Raw genomic sequence first — 20,710 nt, 5'->3', positions numbered from 1 at the left:
AACAGATAATCAAAGAGGACTTTACATGAAGTGTATTCACTTCCAATTAAATGCACACACTGGTTTTCAATTCCTAAACATTCATATTTATCTATTTTCCTACAAGTCATTATTGTGTATCAGATCAGAAAAATATTCAGGTTTTGTTGCCAAGACGGTGTACAAATACCAGGAGTTGGCTTTGGGGTATAATGTGCATTCATAAACACACATAAGGGAATTAAAAGCAATACATAAATATTGTTAAAGCTATTTAAAAATCTATAATAAAAGAATAAAAATATACCAAAATATATCAGCATTATATCACAATGTAAACAGATGAGAAACTTTTTGGGGTTTCAAACATTTTACACAACTATTTATAAATATGAATGAGACTCACTTGTGCAAAAGGTGTGACGATGAAGTCCTCTCCGGAGTGCCTGAAGAGAGAGAACAATCATTATAATATTTTTAACTGTGAGTACACACACTCATGTCTCACTCATTCATATTGTCTCTGGAGGAGCCTCACCCTTCACCGGTGAGGGAGTTACGAGAGGCCGTCTTGGGCGACATGTCGTAGTCGGAGTCGGAGCGGTAGAGGAAGGACTCTCGCCTCTGGCCGGGGGGGAAGGGGCTGTGCAGCGTGATGCCGGGACTCTGAGAGCCCAGCGGGGTGAGAGTCGGAGACACGCCATTTTCTGCTTCATAGCTGCAGCACGAGGAGAGGAGGGGCATTTGATGATTAGTTAGGATGCAAGGAGAGATGGCAAAAGTACACACATCCTTTACCCAAGTAGAAGTGCAGATACTCGTGTTTAAAAAAACTCTGGTAAAAGTAGAAGTATTGACTGATTTTATTCACTCAAGTAAAAGTAAAGCAGTATGGGCTTCAAAATGTACTTAAGTAAAAAGTACCCATAACTAGCAGCTGTTTTAAAGAGTACCTGAACTCCCTTTATATTAATAGAACAATAATGTCATTGTTAGCTAATGAATGTTTCCATGTTGAACAACGGCAACATGACAACGTTTTCATTGGTCCCTCTTCTTTAGAGAAGACCAGGAAATGATGGATACACGGATCGTGTTCAAATCAATAGGCACGCAATGACTCTAAAGAATAATGATCACGCACCAAACACACATTCAGACTAAAGGAACCAGCCTGTTTGGAAAATGTAAGAAGTAGAAAGTACAGGTATTTGAGTTCAACATGTAAGAAGTAAAAGTACAGGTATTTGGGTTCAACATGTAAGAAGTAGAAAGTACAGGTATTTGAGTTCAACATGTGAGAAGTAGAAAGTTACAGGTAGTTTTGAGCTTCAAACATGTAAGAAGTAGAAAGTTACAGGTATTTGAGTTTCAACATGTGAGAAGTAGAAACGTACAGGTATTTGAGTTCAACATGTAAGAAGTAGAAAAGTACAGGTATTTGGGTTCACATGTAAGAAGTAGAAAGTAAAAAGTAGTCAGAAAAATACAGTAGTAGAGTATAAGTACTGATACCAGAAAAATTTACTTAAGTACAGTAACAAAGTATTTATTTTGACCTCCACTACTTCCCACCTCTGGATACAAAGGATCATTTATCAAAAGCTTCCTGTAGGGTGGAAGTGTTTTAATTCGTCCGATGTGGGGGGGTCAAAGGACAGAGGGTGTCGTACTCTGTATAATCTGTAAAACCGCCTGAGACAAATGTAAAATGTTTGATTTTGGGCTATATAAATTAACTTTGATTGACTTTGAAGTCATAGGAGGTTTTGTGTGTGTGTGTGTGTGTGTGTGTGTGTGGTGTGTGTGTTGGTTTGTGTGTGCGTGTGTGTGGTTGTGCGTGTGCGTAACTTTAGTTTGAGAAGTGGGGGGGACACAAAACTGGGGGTCCTCCGCAATGAAACATGTTTCTCGATTTGAATCCCATTTCCTGCCTTACTACAAATATTTAGGGACTATGGTGTAAAAAAAAAAGAAGGTGTATTGTATATAATGAGTGTGCAAACGTATCTCCTATCCTATCCATAGTGTGTGTGTGTGTGTGTGCGTGTGCGTGTGAGTGCGCGTGCGTGTGTGTGCGCGTGCGTGTGTGTGTATGTGTGTACCCGTCAGCGTCTGCCTGTGTGATGGAGATGCGAGGCGGGATGCGGAGGGGCAGAGTTGTCGGACGGGACACGTTGCTCAGGACCTCGGGGGAGCGGGTGCGGTCTCGGGGGCGGAGCCAGCACGGTACCTGAAGAGTGAAAGGAAGGGTTTGTAGAAATGAAGTATTCAGATATATTGGATATAGTTATACCTGCCCACCAGTTGCTTTTCCAGTGGGTACAGCACATTATTTACACTCTATTCCACTTAACATTGGGGAAAACTAACCTAACCGAGTGGATTGACATTGTTTATGATATTTTTAAGATGTATTTTTAAGATAACCCTTGCTTTGAGACTGTCGAGATGGGAAAAATGGATAATATGTTAAACTAATACGACCATCATTTGTCTAGAAGGGAATTTGATATATATATTTTTTTTTTTAAATGTCTATGCCCCCCTTGTTTGAATAGGTTGCAGATACACCTCCATAACCCTGTTGCTGGTGTTTATGTTCGTACTGTATGTTATAGCGCGTTTGAAGGTCAGGGAGGCTTGCCTCCGTATTATCCACACATATGTATGTTTGATTTGTGACTTAATTGTAAACTACAGAAGGCTTACAGAGAATATTGTATTGTCTATGATTGTGAAAAGCTGAATTAAAAAATAATTTAAAAAAAAAACTGTGAAAAATGGTTCAGAGAAGATCATCAATTTGATGTAAGTTTGTTTATCAATGAGCTTTGTGACTATAACACATTCAAAAGCTTTCAATACAACTCATAAATCAACCTTTACAAGTTTGTTTTAAATGTATGATGTATGCATGGAATATTTGATTTGTATCTGTAGGTATTTTTCCAGGAAACCTTGGGGGTTTCATTCATTGAAGTGCATTTTGTTGGGCCATGTACTGTAGGTGTCAGCAGAAACAAGCTGTTAACCCTTCACTGACCAAATATCACTTTTTTAGTTGATGCAAACGTATTAGCTCACAGTTGGACATCCAGCAGAGACAGTGGAACCTGTATTTGGGGTTGTGTTGTATCCTTCTAGCAAAGTAGTAATTAGGTATGTAAATTGACATGCGCCACCAGTTGCTTGTATATATGTGTACAATTCACACTAGGAAAACTGGTACAGACAAAACAAACAGATTTACTGGTGTAATTGAATCAATTGCAAATGTGTAAATGTGGTTTAGCTTCGTAACTACAAATCATCCACTACCATTAATACAACTCAAATAAACCTGTACAATTGTGTCTAATTGTATGCAATGGATTATTGGGGATATTTTTGTATTTTTCCTGTCATTCCAGGCAGCCACATTCATGTTCATGAGCAGTATGTTTACATTGCGTGCATGCTTTCAATACCTGGAGACTGGAGGAAAGTCTTCTGCTCCTCCCTCTGCGTAGCTCCGCCCCCAGAGTGGCCCCGGACGTATAAGATCGGCTGTAGCGAGATGACTCCGCCTTCTCCTCAGCACCAATTATATCTGTGTCCTTACCCTGAGAGAGAGGGGGGAGAGAGGGTGATATGAACAATGTGTCTGTGTAGAGTCAGCAAAGAACATATAATAATTGTGTCCATGCAGTTGTCATATTGTTGATTTATTATTTTGCTTTATGATTTTTTACTGGCTGTGAAAATGTTGCACACCACTGTCGTCTTTACACTGCTGTTAAATGGTCATGTCTATATGTTTCGCGTTGGTTGGCCCTCATATGAACATCTCTCTTAGTGCTGCTTCTTATCAATATGGCCAATGCTCTCATAATATTGTACAGATGTTTCCCCTAGGGCCAAGAAAAAAGTTTGCAAACATTTTTTTCAGTATTTTCATACAGAAGGACCTTAAATTAGCAGAGCTGATTTCTAATTTAAGTCCATTTGAAAAGATTGAGAAAAACAGCAGTCTTGGTTCTTTGATTGTTCTTAGATTTTTTACTGGAAGGTTAAACATATTGTGCCTTTTTACTGCATTACAGCTGTTTTTCGTGTTCGAGTAACTGGAAACAAAATAGACAACAAGATTATCAGGTAATTCATGCTAATGATATTATCCCGATATCTCAACATTGTTTTAATAACAATAATAATGCTGTCTAAAATGTATCTTTGACTCAACTATTATTGTGCGTATCGTATCGTACAAATATCAAAGTTACTGTCAGTCTTCACCGGTATATCGCCACAACCCTATTTGTAGTGTGTGACAGTTGTATTTGTATACACTTGAAAATGAGATTTTAATTTCAGTGAGATCTCTTCCAGGGTAAATAAGGGATTTATATTTCAGAGGAGAAAATAGAAGAAAAAAACACAAACTATAAATCATTTATGTGTGTGTGTGTGTGTGTGTGTGTGTGTGTGTGTGTATGTGTGTGTGTGTGTGTGTGTGTGTGTGTGTGTGTGTGTGTGTGTGGTGTGTGTGTGTGTGTGTGTGTGTGTGTGTGTGTGTGTGTCTGGGATGAGGCCTCCACAGACGGAGCTCTTCGAGGCTGATCTGCACTGCAGTACCGTAGCAACAAAACACAAGGGGGAATGGTAGCAGTTGCTAGGCAACAGTGCCGTGTTGCTTCCATGCTGCGTTTGATGTCGTCCAGACCCAGATGTGGAAAGATGCTCACACACACACACACACACACACACACACAGACACAGTACACACACACAAACGGAAATGTATGGACACCTGCTCCTCAGCGTAATCAATAAAAGAGGGAGGGAATAATGCATCCTATTATGTCCTTCAGCCAGACGTTACCTTTAACAGAACATTGTGCATTTACATAGAGCCCTCATTTAGCCGGCACTCATTTCCATACCGGCCTATGAGAGAGTGAGTGCTTCACACGGTGTGAGCGAGTGAAGAGGACAAACCGTCCACTCGGACTCCTGAGAGCGGACACAGACCTTGACAACAAGAACAAAGGGAGGCTTGGATGTGTGAAAGTCACGAGGTTTGTGTGTCATGGTGAGTATTCAAAAACACACACACACACAGTCTGCTCTGCTTTGAACAGACTCCCATGGAAACAGGTGATAAAGTTTGTTATTTCCTCAAGTATATGAGGGATGTGTCAATCAAATAGTTTCCGATATTTGCCAAAATCACTGGATTGTGTTTCAGAGATAAAAAAATAGTATCATTTAATATGGTGCTGGTTTTTCCCTTTCCTGTAGTGTGTGTTTTTTGTGCACGTAAATGCAAAGGATTTTAGCCTTTGCAGACAATTTCAGAGGGAATTTCTCACCCACACACTCCCTGAAACTCCTCCATTGGACTTTGTTTACTTCTGCGACATAGTGACATCACTAGGTAACGTTTGTGCTTCTATAGGCTAGCGATCAAACACATTGTATGTGATAGGCTAAGGGGCGGGAAATCTCTAAGCGATGGACCAATCACAACAGAGCCGGCCAGCTAACCAATCAGAGCAGACTGGGCTCTGGTTTCAGACAGAGGGTGAAAAGAGGTGCTGCAGCAAAGGCAGTATGAGTAAAACAAAGAGCTTTTTGAACATTAAGGCATGGAGACATGTCACAGTAGAGGCACAAAATACTGATATGAACCTGAGAATGAGCAGAATAGAACCCCTTTAAAAGTGCAGAGAAGAATATTTGTTTAGGGCATCCATACCATTTATCAACTGCTTAGTTGTTCAAGAGAAGGAAACAAGTGCAGAGCATTAGTATTGTCAGATACTCAATGTTATGGTCACATGAAAATGTAATATTGAGTTAATCCCTGGTTGTTTATGTTCTCACCTCTTCTCCAGTCACAGACAGCACGCTGCGGCTCTTCTTCATCCTGATTGGCTCGTTCTGGGCCCCAGGACGGAGCGTTCCTGAACCCAGGCAGCAGAGCAGGTGGAGAGCCAGGACCGGAGAGGTCAAAGGTCACTGCAAGGTCAAACCGGGGTCAGACCGGGTCACAACCGGCCCCCATCGGAGCTGATTCAGCCAGCCAACCGTCCTCCGTCCTCAGGGGGCTGAAACCTGGCGTCGTTAAAAGCTAAAGGTGCATTTAAGGCCCCTCAGAGGCTCCAGGGTCAGTCTGAGGTGGGCGACCTTTGTGTGTCTGTGTTTTTATTTTCCAAACAAGCCAAAAGAGGAAGAAAAATACAAAATAAACGAATATCCTCACTCCATTTTTGTGCAAGCTACGAGTTTCTGTGAAAAAATAAGTCCGCCTGCATGTCGTCTTGCTCTGGCCAGACGAGCCGATGGGATTTCCCGGTCAGAGTTCATGATGCCACCATTAAGGAAAACCTTTTCCTAAAATGTTTATCCAACTTGCAGTATTGTTCCGATGACATTCCCCAGTGGTAAACCTGATCCCACATGAATGCAACACTCAATAATCCAGATCCAGCCTGTGGGAGGATTTGCAGCGAGTCTCAGATCAGCTTCCCGCCGTCTGATTGGTCAGTCGGCATCCGAATTCTGCATGGGAAGAAGTGGTAAATACGAAGTCCAGATGTCAGAATTCCAGGTTCGATATGCCCGGATCCATCCTGGAATCTGTGTCAGTGTGTCCTCTTCGGTGTAGATTCCCCTGTGGGAAAACAGAAAAGATGAGAAAGAGACGTCTCTGTTTGAGTCATCTGTCTCCTCTGAGAACTCTCTGTCCTGCTTTCATCTAATACATTCATCTGATGCATCATCAAATGTGAGAACATCCTTATGGGAACAATTGTTTCCCACAATACAAGGCATGAAAAACATTAATGAAATACTTCAATAATATCGAATTAAACGATTGGTCGACTAACGAAGGGGGCTGCCCTTTAACAACATATGTTGGCTATTGTTGCACTGCAGGAGCTGTACCTCCAGTGGCTAATTCTGAGCAGACACTGCCACAGTAAAGCTCTGTGATGTTATATAATTACTTTGAGCAGTTCGAGATGACCTAATTCCAATGCATAGGACAGATGCAGCATATGAGAGTGTTTCTGATTGAGCTGCAACACAGACAGTAAGTGGTGGAGACGACTTTTACCAGGGGTCATGAAGAACACACCCACTCAACGAGAGCTTTCTCACCCCAGAGTCTGCACACATTCACAGCGTGGAGCCGGGAAAAAGAAACAGTCTGTGATGAGGAATCAACAAATGCATGGTGACACAGTGACATATATACGCACAGACAATGAGAAATGTGAGCACACACACTGACTCACACACCATGGCTGCCACTACAGATGCTTATAAAACCAAGAAGCAGCAATGCATCAATATGCAGCTCAACTACCAGCACTGCTCTTCTGTTACAAAACACCCCCCAAAGAAAAATATTAAAAAACACACACACACTGAAGTCATGCATTCATGAGGACAGCCCTGCCATCACGCCTGTCTGCACACACACTGCAAGATATGTGTCAGACACACATGTACACACACACACACACACACACACACACACACACACACACACACACACACACACACACACACACACACACACACACACACACACACACACACACACACACACACACACACACACACACACACACACACACACACACACACACACACACACACACACACCACACACACACACAGGCCGCAGCATGTTAGAATATAAAAACACACTCACCTTGATCGCCTGAAGATCAATGGCAAGATGGGCTGGGCCTCGTCTCGCTTTCTCTCCCGTCTCCTTCCCCTTCTGTCTCCCCTCTGCAGACGAGCAGTGTGTCACCACGGCGAGAGAGAGAGAAAACACTCGGCGTCTTCATGAATATCCGCGGCTTCACCAGCCTCCCTCCCTCCCTGCCTCTCCCTCTCCCCTGCCACAGTGGTCTCCCCCCAGCCGTGGAGAAGCCCATTTCCCCCCCCTCCCCTCCCCTCTCTCCCCCTGCACAGTGTGTCCATTAATCCCACACAGCCGCCTCCTCCTCTCTCCATCGGTACCCCTGCCTTTTTGTGTGTGGCATTTCCCCCTCAATAGCAGCCACACGCCGATTCTCCTGCTTCAATAGTCAGGCGTCAGTCCTCTCCATTATACACACCCATGCACTCAGCAGGATTTCATTGGCACACGCTGCTCATATTGATAGACAGAAAATCACAGTAAAGGATTCATGCAGCCTGTTACTCACGCTGCTTCTTCCCTAGCATGTCCTTTTACAGCCACTCAATGACATGCAGTTCCTGTATCCCTTATACGTTTGTTTTCATCTTGAATATTTTGCAATAAATGTGTACTGAGGATGGAAAGCAAAAAGGAACAAGCTGCTCTTTATGAATCTGCTCCATTGATATAAATAAGATAGTAAGGTTGAAATTAATGTATTCATGTAAGACAAGCAAATAATCTTGATCAATTAAAACAATAGAATATTTGAGATTGTTGCCTGAAAATTTAGTAAGAACGATCTTGACATAATACATCAGCTCAAAATAGCTGCAGATAACCTCTGAGTCCATTGAGAGAAGACATACACTGTGACGGTTCATCAAATGTCATCATGAATCCTAAAGGAGGAATCATGCTTTTCTGTTTTGTTTCATTCTCAATATTTTTTGATCAATGTGTAGACGATGGAAAGCAAAGAGCAACAAGCTGCTATTCATGAATCTGCTCCATTGATATAAATAAGATAGCAAGGATTAGCTAGTCATCATTTGTATTATCAACCAATCAGCTGATTATGTACCAAAAAAGGAGTTACTTGAAACATATGCTAATTATGTGTAAGAAAATACTGTGACCCAGTGGCAGGAGGACATTTCTGAACTATTTGTTTTAAGTTATAACTGAGTCCAAAACCCAAAGCTATTCAGTTTACTATAATGCAAGACAAGCAAAAGCAGAGACTTGTCATATTTGATAAGTTAAAAACAAGAGAAGGTGTGAGATTGTTGCTTGAAAAGGTCTAAAAAAACAGACAACAAACAACAAATGTTGCAGATTACTTTTTAGTCGATTGACAGACGACATACAGTATACTGTGATGGTTCCCAAAATGGCCGTATAACAGTCTCCGAGTTAACATTGAGGAACTAAACCTGAGCTGACTTTTCATAAATCAAGTCAGGGCCTGATGTTGACAACCATATTCACTTACGTAAACATACACCTGGTCATTTGTTTGCATAAAGCTGTGATTCTATTCGGTTTCTCTCCAGAAAGCTTTACTGTATAGGCATCTTCTAGATTTGATGTATGCCCCATGCCTGCACTGATTGTTTTCTATTTACAAAATGACAGCACAAAGAAGCTTTGCCTGAAAGAAAACGAGCACAGACCACTAAATCAAACCCAGCAATTAATTATGGAGGAGGAGAGAGAGAGAGAGAGAGAGAGAGAGAGAGAGAGAGAGAGAGAGAGAGAGAGGAATGAATTATGCAAGTGTGAGAAAGAGAGAGAGAGAGAGAGAGAGAGAGAGAGAGGAACGGCAGGAAATGAATGGAAACTCAGAGGAACTAGTGGAACATTTAATAAATAAACACAGTTTGTGAAGAATACAAGTACTACGCATTACATGTCATTTGTTAGATGCTTTTATCCAAAGCGAGTTACATACATTCAGTACTGTGGATAATCCCCACAGGAGCAATTTGGGGTGAAGTGTCTCGCCCAGGGACACAACGACATGCTGACTGCAGACTCGAACTTGCTACCCTCTGATTCGAAGTCCAGCACACGATCCACTGAGCCACAGCCTCCCCAACACAAATCAAACAGTCTCACAACTGCAGAAATACAAAATAAAAATGTCACAAATACAAACGATTACAACAATCTCACATCAGAAAGCAACGACTTTAAAATACATTCAAACAATTTTACTAGGAGATTTGAGACAATTCTTATACTAGTTTATTAGACGATTGACAGAAGATTAATCTGCAACTACAATGATATTAAATACATAATTTCTCTTTTTTTTCATGCAGAAATAATAACCACTTTCTAGCTGAAGCTTTTTAAACATTGCATCCCAAACGTTGCTACACTAAAAGCTGAATCAAGGGAGGAAACTAGAGGAATGTGTGTTTGACTGACACGATTGTGATGTAGTTTATGGGATGTCTGTCCATAAGCAGACATGAGATGGTGCTGTTGACCTCAGTTTGACTACAGATACAGGCAGATAGAAATATGAGCCTGCTATGACATGCTAGGTTTCATTTAAAAGCAAAAGTGTTTTTTTGGATGACTTTTTAAAGTATTTTGCTATTGGTAGTTTCACTCATGTGTATGCCCTTTGCTTAATAACTTTTAAAGAGTTATACATTGTGTTATCTGCCCTTTTATTAAAGTGTTTGGTAACTACGTTTTGGAGTGCTATATCAAATTAAATCAAATGTAAAATAAGCTGATTCTAATGACATTTATTCAGAGTCAAGTTTCTGCAGTGTAAAATCTGATTAAAGCTTGCCTTACGTAGAAGCTTATTTTGTTAACTTGGCAAGTAAAGGCTTTTGTGTGAGCTCTTGAAAACGCTGTGGAGTTCTATTGTTGTTTTAAACAGACGATGGTTGGACTTGTCAACATCCAATGTACACAAACAAGGTATGTTTTTTCTTCTTTTATGAATCATCTTCTTCCTCTCCATCTTCTTCTTCGTCACTATCCCCTGATTGAGGGACCCACAGTCCAGAGTCGATACATCTCCTAAGGTGGTACTTTCCTTCCTGTAGAGAGAAAAACAGAATGAATAAATCACATGTATTTTGTCCCAATCAAAGACAATTTCGGCCTTCTCTATGTTAGTTTTTATTTTAACATTTACGTCCAACACACTCACCTCCACGCCCAGTTTGCTCATAGCTTCCTGCAGCAACAGGATGTTCTTCTCATCAAAGCCCTTCTGTACTTCCTAGGATACAAAACAGAAACGTACTGAACTGACCACTGCAGATCTCAACACTGAAACGATGTGAGTTTAGTAAGAAAATGCTTTCATTGTCATGTTATATCATATCACTTTTAAGTAAATCCTGCATCCATAACTTTAAATTCACTCCCAATACTCACTTTTTCCCAAATTCTACTGACATTGGACCTTAATTCACTTAAAGAAAATCTTTAAATCAGTAAGGAGAAGCTGAACAATTACGGTACGTAATCTCAGAGAAAGTAGATAAGCTGTTTACCTGGCACACAGAGCGCTCATGCCTGACTGGTGGAGTCCATTCTGCCGTGTATTGACTCCTCTGATTATCCAAATGGCAACCCGGTTCATATCAATAGACAGCGCCAAGTCTACAAACAACTGTTCTGAAATCTGTGCGGGAAATGCAATCTCACAAATAGCTCACGTCAGGAGCTTTTAACAGGAAGTGAACTCTATGGAAGAAGCAGGAAAGTCGGTAGATTGGCATGAATCCTAATATATTCATTCTGCCGCTACGTCCATCTATTAAACACTGCTGGACAACAGTATATGATGTCTCTTATGACACGTCTTAAAACTGTGCGTACACAACAACTCGTAGCCCTGTGTGTTGATCTGATCTGCAGTATTGACTTTTTATTTTGGCTCGTAGTTTCGGCCTTTACAGCAAAACAAGGTGTTCATTGATGTGGTGTGTACACTGGATGAAAAGGGAGGCGCTCTAACAGGCCTGATGTTTCCCTCACAGCCTCCAGGGATGAAGAGCGGGGCAACAAGGCAAGTTAAGTTTATTTATATAGCACTTTTCAACACAAGGCAATTCAAAGTGCTTTACAAAAAACGAAAGACATTAAGAAAATGGCATTTAAAATCAGTCATTAAAAAGAAAAGCTAATAAAATAAACATTAAAAGAAAAAATACATGGATAAAAGTTACAGTGCAGTTTAAGATATGAATAGTTCAATTAAAAGCAGCGACAAAAATAAAAGTCTTCAGCCTGGATTTAAAAGTAGTCAGAGTTGCAGCGGACCTGCAGGTTTCTGGGAGTTTGTTCCAGATATTTGGAGCATAATAACTGAACGCTGCTTTACCGTGTTTAGTTCTGACTCTGGGGACAGACACTCTTTTCTCTGTTTCAGTGTAAGGTCATATCAAGTTTCACTGCTGTAAACCCATAGGGGACACGCACGTTTACAGCGAGTGTGGAAAGCTTTTATTTGAGAAACAGACTTTGGTGTATCTTACCAACCAGGATTCATTTATTCTGTTTTTTTTTAGGTGGAACGAGATGTTAAAAACATTAGATTGTCTGAAACAAAGACACATGAATGACAGCACCATACAATATAATCTGATTTACTTAAACACTTAACAAGACAGATTAACTGCCCAAGATGTTGTGGCTGCGTTTACAGTCTCATGAAGGTTTAAAAGAAAGATTAAAAGTAAATCGTTTGCAAATCCTTTTGATGTCCTTCTTGTAAAGTCATAATTTTAACTAGAACTAATCTGAATACTTATTTAAAGAACATATATAATCATCGAATGTGTTGCCTTCTGTTCATCTAACTCTCTGCTATTGCTTTCTTCAGTTTGACAAGCGATGAAATGTCCTTTTAAATCTCCGCTGATCACTATGACAAACTTCTCCCTGAAATAGTGATACCTTTGTGTTTGCTTGCATGTGTGTGTGTCGAAGCTTTACCTTTGGCAGTGATTGGTAGACCTCCAGAGGGTCTAAACCACCGGGTCCCAGCCTCATCTGCCTCTCTTCTTCCTCCAGCTCCTTCACAGTGTTCTCCACTCGAGCCCGAGCACAGCGGCGGATCCTGTCCTTCAGAAGACCCAGCTCCTGGTCGAACGCGTCCAGGTACGGCTTGTCTGCTGTCTGATGCGGACATGAAACGTTAAGTTAGCCAAACGTTACTCTCGTTGGCCAGATTTCCTCCTCTTTTGCCAAATAAACAGGACAGGATTCAACTCAAACCATCAAGTCTGCCACTTTACCCTTAAAGGAATTAGATTTTTTTTTTTTTAAACGTTACACCCACTTTAAATGTAAGTTTAAAATGAATACTTGTTCATATTTTAAATTGAATTGAAATGAGTTTTAAGTTAACAGTTTCATTTAATCTGTGTTTAGCTATTACTCCAAAATGACGTTAAATGTAAATCTTTCTTAATTATAAGCTAGTTTTAAAGGTTATTGAAATATGAATAAAACTCAAACCATGATTTAATCAGGTTTACCAATGAATCCCTGTTGGTGCAACCCAGCAGAAACACATTTCATCTGAAAAGTGATTACACAGAGCAATAGGCCACAGATGTTTTGCTGAACACAGACCTTGATCTTTGAGAAGAATTCTCTGAAGCAGCCTCTCGCGTCGACCTTAAGCGTCCGAGCCAAATCCAGGATGAACTGCATGACGATGGCCTGGTGGGCGACCTGCTCCATCAGAGCAGGTTTCTACAAGTACAGGGAGGATTTACAATACTTCACCAGGCTGAATTAATAAGATGTTATCCAAGAACAAGCATACACCCTTTCCCCTTAACTCACCTCATCTATCTGGAAGTCAATACAGATGACAACGAGGCAGTTAGCCGTCTCCTCACACACCAGATGAGGACCGTCTGACAGATACTTCTGACTGTCGTCCCAGCGCCGCAGCATTCCTGGTGTACACAAACAGGGCCAGCAAAATGGGTTGATTAAAAATGAACTACAGATGTTACTTTTTAAAACACAGGAATTCAAATATGTTTTAAATTGATAACAGAGTAACAAGAAAAATGGATGTTGTAATGTAACTTTTTCAAAAATAATGTTTTCTTTCAATAGTTTTACAATACCAGATCACTACTAGGGACTAAAAGACAAAAATATGTCTTCTGCTGCTTTGATTTGGACCTTTGTGAATTTCTTTGGAGTCCCCCAACATTATGGAAGTACACTACTAATAACAAGACTTGTCTATTTGTAGCTATCAGACTTACAAAGTCATAAACATCCCACCATACAGTTAACAGGACACCTCCCTTGACATCCACTTGAAGGGCCTACTTGCAATGAACCACTTGAACCCAAAGCTACCTTGTATATTTGTCATTAAAAACGGTTCTGTGTTGACCATTGTGTTTCAAATAAACTGTTTATAGTGTGGCTCAAGTGTCCTACAATGCGACATACAATATATGAACACTAATCAACAGCTAACTTCTAATATATACTAATCATAAAGAGAGAAAGGGAATTGGAATGAGTGGCTTGGACCAAAATACTTTTGTATTTTTATATTTGACCCAATCAGCAAATAATAACCTATATAGTGAATAAGAAAAATGAGTGAAATATTTTGCGACAGCCCATGACTTTAAAACTCTAAAGATGAACACAAGGAGGTTCAAACCACAACATGAAGGGACACATTTGAAAGAAAGGGACAATGTGAGGCGGCAGGAAGGCAAACACAACGCCCCCTCAGTCACATCGAAACTGAAGCTTACCAAAGTGTTTGATTTCCTTTGCATACTTTTCCACAAAGGTCTTGTGCCTCTCCACCTTTTCCTTCTCCGTTTCCTCCTTTGTTACAGGCTTGATGTTGAGTACACTCTACAGAACAATGTAAAGAAAAAACAGATGAACATACAGACGCACTAAGCCCTGAAAATCAGAGATGGCAAAAGTACTCACTTCCTTTACTCAAGTAGGAGTACAGATACTCGTGTTTAAAAATACTCTGGTAAAAGTAGAAGTACTGACTAAACTTCTTTACTCAAGTGAAAGTAAAGGCTTCAAAATGTACTTAAGTAAAAAGTACCCATAACTAGCAGCTGTTTTAAAGAGTACCTGACCTCCCTTTATATTAATAGAACAATAATGTCATTGTTAGCTAATGAATGTTTCCATGCTGAACAACGGCAACATGACAACGTTTTCATTGGTCCCTCTTCTTTAGAGAAGACCAGGAAATGATGGATACACGGATCGTGTTCAAATCAATAGGCACGCAATGACTCTAAATAATAATGATCACGCCACCAAACACACATTCAGACTAAGGAACCAGCTGTTTGGAAAATAAGGAAGTAGAAAGTACAGGTATTTGTGTTCAACATGTAAGAAGTAGAAAGTACAGGTATTTGTGTTCAACATGTAAGAAGTAAAAGTAAAAAGTCGTCAGAAAAATAAGTAGTGGAGTAAAGTACTGATACCAGAAAAATGTACTTAAGGACAGCAACAAAGTATTTGTACTCCACTACTTCCCACCTCTATGGAAAACCTTGCAAACCCGCACCTTGCTGAAACCGTCTTTGCTGATACTGTCAACATCCCAGGGCTGTTTCTTCTCTTCTCGCCGGTATTCTTCGATCATTTTCTGAAACGACTTCTCATCCTTCTTCAGTTTTTTCACCTCGGCCTGGACTTTCTTCAGCTCAGCCTCTCTCTCTTCATCCTCATCCTCCTCCCCCTCTTTCTTTCCGTCCTCCAGCTCTTTGAGTCGTCCCTGGCCTGCCTCTAATAACCTCTTGCACTCTGAGATGTTATTCTCCAGCTCTTCCCCTCTCTGCTGAAACGCCACCACCCTCTCCAGCCGGGCCTGTTTTAGGAAGGCCACAGAAGATGAGAATACATGGGAAAAGAATCACAAGACACAGGGGGTGGGAGTCGAGGGGAGGATGAAGGGGATCAGGTCGGTAGAAGAGGCTACAAAGGAAATTAGAAGAAAACTAGAGCAGCGGATATATAACCAATGCACATGAGACATGACAGAGAACTACCAAGAGCTTCATTCTGCTTTGAGGACTTTCTTTTATTAAAAAAACAATAATGAATCTGTGTCTGATGTGGAAGACGGCTTTCAAATACTTGCCCTATAATGCCTGTAGTTGGACAATGAAATACGGTAATTGGAAGGTTCAGATTTTCTTAGATGTGATTGTATGAGGTACTTATCCATACTCAAGCTTTCATACAGTGGATGACCGTTAGCATTTGTTGAGGCTACTTTTATATAACATTAGAAAGACTGATTCTTATTATTACATTATAAGCGTATTGTGCTAATTTATGTGGCTGTGACTTTGGATTAAATAGACTCAATCACCCCCCCTCCCCCCAAGTTTTGATGGGGAGGATAGGAACGAAGGGAAAAGTCACATGAGAAAGTGTTTAGCTTGCAATATTGAAAGTAAAAAGGTCAGGTGCAGAGACTGAGCGAATACAAAGAGGTAGTCAGAACAGCACATCGCACCGGCCTTGAATTGTATGGGAGCCGCGCTCCCACGAAAAGCTAGGAAGCATTATGGTTTTCCAATATATCTGAAGAAACGTTAGCGAAAACAAATTACGTATGATGGTGCCAGAGTAGGGAGGGACTTCCAGAGGCCGGCCGAATGCTGATTGGAGGATCGTGTTGCCAAGAGACTTTATCTGAGTCTGCGCACCAACCAAAGAGAACAAAGTCTAAACCATGGTATCTCTTCATCTAGTCTTGACCAATCATAAATGTACGGGCAACGCCCTGTGTAATAAAAGGTATTGTTGCACGAGGTTCGAGGCTCTTTACGGATATGGTGGTGGTTACAGATTACAGCTTTGCTCTCTGTGAATTCTGTGACGTGATGAGTCCTTGGCCAAGTGATATATATCTTTTGCTCTCTTTACAATAAATAGTTAAACTTAGAACAAGTTGTCTGTCTTTTCTGGAATTCTGAACCCAACACATTCACCAAGTCTAGAGAAGCATACAGAAGAAAGGGCATGGAAACTAAACAATATCATTCTGTGGCACAGGCAGCAGCAACACGTGTTTAAGTGATCTAAATAAAATCAATATCTGAGTAAGTTCACCTTGTAGAAAACAGGAGTTGCAGGTCTACTGCTGCATGGGTTGGTAACTTTGTATTATTGTGCGACTTTGGTCAATTCAGAATCACCAAAGTCACACAATAACAAACCAGTAAATGTAAGGAATTGAAGGATACTGTTAAAAAAAGTGAAATGAAAATGCTACTAAAGTAAGTATGAGCCAAATCTACCTTAAGTATTACAAGTACTAGATGCAGAAACAACCCCTGTAACTTTTATATTATTATATATTATACGCATTACTTTAGAACTGAAAACTTTGATCTCGGGGTAGGAAATTAAAAGGACCATCAGGCAATCACAGCAGGTATGATTTCAGGTATTAGTTGTAACTGGCTGTAACACTTTGAGCTGTTGTTGCCATAGTTATTAACACAACTAAGGTCTCTAGTGCTTATGAATTAGGACCTCACACAACCTTAAACCAAAACGTAATCTTTAACTGCATCAGTCAGAATTAATTGTTTAACCTCATTGATTTTAGTTAAATGATACAAGAGTACCAGCCAAAAACACATCAGCCAGTTTCTATTGTAACTTTCTAACAGCAAGCTCTGATTCTGTACAGATATCAGATTCATAAACAAAGGAAGTGGAGGAAAAGACTGGAAACTACAAATCCCTCTAGACCTTTCTCTGAGCGAGTCATGTGACAGCCCTAAGCTCATTAGTCACACAGACCCAGAGCCATACAAACTGAGCTTGACCAATGCAGTTAGCAGCCATATTTGTTCCTGTAATTAATGTATTTAATGTCAAGCAACCTATGCAAGCAACCTGTAATTGTACGCCTCATTATTGATGTTTATGTAAAGCGATTTGGAGCCTGAGGGAGAGCAACATAATCGGTAGGGTTGTAGTTCAGGCAATTAACAGATTAGGAATAAAGATATAACATGTCAATGAAAACACTGTTGGCAACAGTTCACATCAGGACATCTGAAGGGGTCACAAGCCCTAAAGGTCGGGAATGACTGATTTACGTTAATGTGTTTTCTGTTATACCAAGAGCCTGATTCTTGTTTCATGCCAAGCATCTAATTGAAACAAAAGATCTTGCAAGTCAACAGAATGAAACAACAGACAGGTCTTTGGAAATGTCAAGAACATTTCTACACACATCTTAGCAAGGACACAGGCTGACATGGAATTGTGAGTAGTTAACATTTTATCTTCTTACCTCTGTGAGAGAAAAAAACAATATATTTAAAGCTCAAAGTTCTCAATTTTCTGCGATGTTAGTGAAAATGCCGGTTGTGCAGGTACAGGCGAACAACGTGCCACCTGAAACCCCCGGTGAAAGACCATCTCTGTTGGTGTGATATGTGACGTTGCCTTGGCTGTGCAGACACAACCCTCATGATCTGTCATAGACTATACAGTATGAGAACTACCATTATGAACTACATGATGTTATGTCTATCACAGTGGCGGAAATGGGCTTCCATAGAGGTCATTAGAAAATCACAGCTATACATTCTTCATAATTTCAGTCCCTTTTCTAGTGTTTGTTGGCTTTATCTTACTATACACCTTTGAAGAGGTCAGGTGCACATTTAATACTGTCTTTTGTTTCCCCTTTTGTTTTACATTTTCTGTTAAGCCATGTAGTAGAGTAAAAAGCACCATACTAGCCTCCAAAATGTGTGGAGTAAAATTACAAGTAGCATAAAATGGAAACTGAAGTATGTAAACATAGTACTTAAGCACAGTACTTGAATACATTTACTTTGTTATATTATTCCACCACTGATGCTGAAGTCTTTATCAAGCATCACAGACTCCTGTACACCTGTTGGTCTCCTCTCATGGGCTCCTCTGGTGGATGTGTACTACTCATAAATCACTTCTACTGGTGAAACTAACCAAGTTAATTCACTTCTACTGGTGAAACTAACCTATCAGACTCCAAACACCACAGTTACTACAGGTTTCTGACCCGGTGTCTCATCCTGAACAGGCTCTGGGTGTCCACGTGCGGACTGGTCACGTCTTCATCGTCCGAGACGTACACGTGATCCCAGGCACTGTAATCGATCCCCGCTCCGGTGCTCATCTTCCGGCTCTTTCTGCTGTTTCCTCCACAGGTTTTCGCTTTCTGTTCACGGTGAAGTAGAGGTTTAGCTGGGACTTTACACCGACATGGCGGCAGCAAATAGGACAGAAATCAAGAGTTTGTAAATCCTCTTAGCGAGGCGAGCCGGTTACAGAGATCCCCTCTTATCCAATCAATCACGTCATGACGTCAGCGCGTCGGAGGGTTATTTATTGAAGAAGAAATACTCCACATTTTTACTTAGAGTTACAAAAATATGGCACCTAATTACAAAAGAATAAGAAGGCAATTAAAACCAAATGGGTATTTGATAAATAGTTTTACTTGAAATGTTTTTTGTTTCACTATTTTCTTGATTCTTAATATCTCTTTCTTTATTTCTTTGTAATTGTTTTTATTATTATTTTGTATTAAATTATAATGTGTACCTGTACCCCTGATTTCAATGTGTGTGTATATAATGTTTGATCTTATTTCTTGAATCAAAAAAATTATATATATATTTACATAGTGGAAGAAGTACTCCGATTTGTTCTTGAGTAAAGTATCAATACTCAATTGTAAAAAATACTCAAGTAAAAGTCCTGCAATCAAAATCTTACTCAAATAAAACTTCAAAAGTATTGGCTTCAAAATATACTTAATGTTCCAAAAGTACTTATTGTGCGCAATGTCCCATTTTACCAATGATATAGATATACATTTACCGCTTTTTTCAAATACAAATGCACAGACAGCAACTATAAACATTTGGCCCATAAAAACACATATGCACAAACACATGCATTAATGAGGATGTGTCACAGCAGAGGGACTCCCATCCCATGTTTTGTCTATTTTGCCTGCTCTGACTACTGACTCTGACTACTTTTAAATCCAGGCTGAAGACTTTTCTTTTTGTCGCTGCTTTTAATTGAACTATTAATATCTTAGACTGCACTGTAACTTTTATCCATGTACTTTTTTCTTTTAATGTTTAATTGACTGCCATATATTTTTTTCTTTTAATGTTTCTTTTATTAGCTTTTCTTTTTAATGACTGATTTTAAATGCCATTTTCTTAATCTCTTTCATTTTTTGTAAAGCACTTTGAATTGCCTTGTGTTGAAAAGTGCTATATAAATAAACTTGCCTTGCCTTGCCTTGCCTTGCCTTGCCTTGCCAAAGGTTTCACTTTCTACATCCAGTTGTTTGTGCGTTGACAGGCTCCAGGGTCAAGTTAATGACACACAAACGACAAAAAAGCTTGCCAACATAAACATGGAAGCAATGGTCAGGAGTTACAGGCCAGGATGCACAGGTTTTTCCTCTGGAAGTGTTTGGGAAGTGATCACACTGTAAACATTCCCACAATATTCAATGATAGTTTGCAAAAATAGAAAATCTGTCATTAGGTTTGTTGTACACAAGACTGTCGGAGATACAAATGGAGCTGCTTTCTTTCTAGTCTAATATCAATGAAAGGAAAATCTATTCTGTAAATCTGTAAAACATATTTTTGAGGTGGGTTTTATCAGCTATGCCAAGGCTTCTTGATCAGTAGTTTCTCTATCATAAGTGATTAGAATAAAATTTCCTTTTCCTTTCCTTTTATCTTCTCCACGTTTTTTCCTGGTCTGAGAGGGGTTAACTTAGGAGAGGTAAAGAGTGCAAGGGAAATGCATTCATGTACTCCACCCTAAACAAAAACTCCTGGCGTTTCCCGTAAAAGATCAGAAAGCTTCCAGTGTCCTGAAGTAGTCTGTAATAGGTAATAGTAATTAGGTTTTTCCATTTCCCCTAGCAGTTTTGGGGTTTACCCTACTTTCCATTTTGTCACACTGTAAGACTTAGTCATTATG

At 40.0% G+C, this 20,710-nt stretch overlaps 2 protein-coding genes across 2 annotated transcripts; both read right to left on the bottom strand.

Annotated features, from left to right (window-relative positions):
* Positions 1–385: 385 nt before the first annotated feature.
* LOC117533844 (cAMP-specific 3',5'-cyclic phosphodiesterase 4B-like) lies at positions 386–7,860 on the bottom strand (the record flags this gene model as incomplete). The annotated part of the gene is given in 6 exon segments (XM_034197808.1): positions 386–425; positions 518–697; positions 2,085–2,212; positions 3,450–3,584; positions 5,848–6,637; positions 7,688–7,860. Coding segments are annotated over 5 exon segments (525 nt in total), but the record flags the coding sequence as incomplete, so codon positions are not given.
* Positions 7,861–9,744: 1,884 nt separating this feature from the next.
* On the bottom strand, positions 9,745–19,091 carry cdc37 (cell division cycle 37 homolog (S. cerevisiae)). Its single transcript, XM_034197804.1, has 8 exons — positions 18,753–19,091; positions 15,240–15,542; positions 14,449–14,554; positions 13,502–13,617; positions 13,286–13,408; positions 12,644–12,826; positions 10,848–10,919; positions 9,745–10,734 (listed from the first exon to the last, which is right to left on the bottom strand). The coding sequence occupies exons 1-8, from the start codon at positions 18,867–18,869 to the stop codon at positions 10,630–10,632; spliced, it is 1,125 nt and encodes a 374-aa protein (XP_034053695.1). The 5' UTR covers positions 18,870–19,091; the 3' UTR covers positions 9,745–10,629.
* Positions 19,092–20,710: the final 1,619 nt, after the last annotated feature.

Source organism: Gymnodraco acuticeps, unplaced genomic scaffold (genome assembly GCF_902827175.1).
Source record: "Gymnodraco acuticeps unplaced genomic scaffold, fGymAcu1.1, whole genome shotgun sequence".
In the NCBI taxonomy this organism is placed as follows: domain Eukaryota; kingdom Metazoa; phylum Chordata; class Actinopteri; order Perciformes; family Bathydraconidae; genus Gymnodraco; species Gymnodraco acuticeps.
This window is presented reverse-complemented; position numbering and strand designations above follow the sequence as displayed.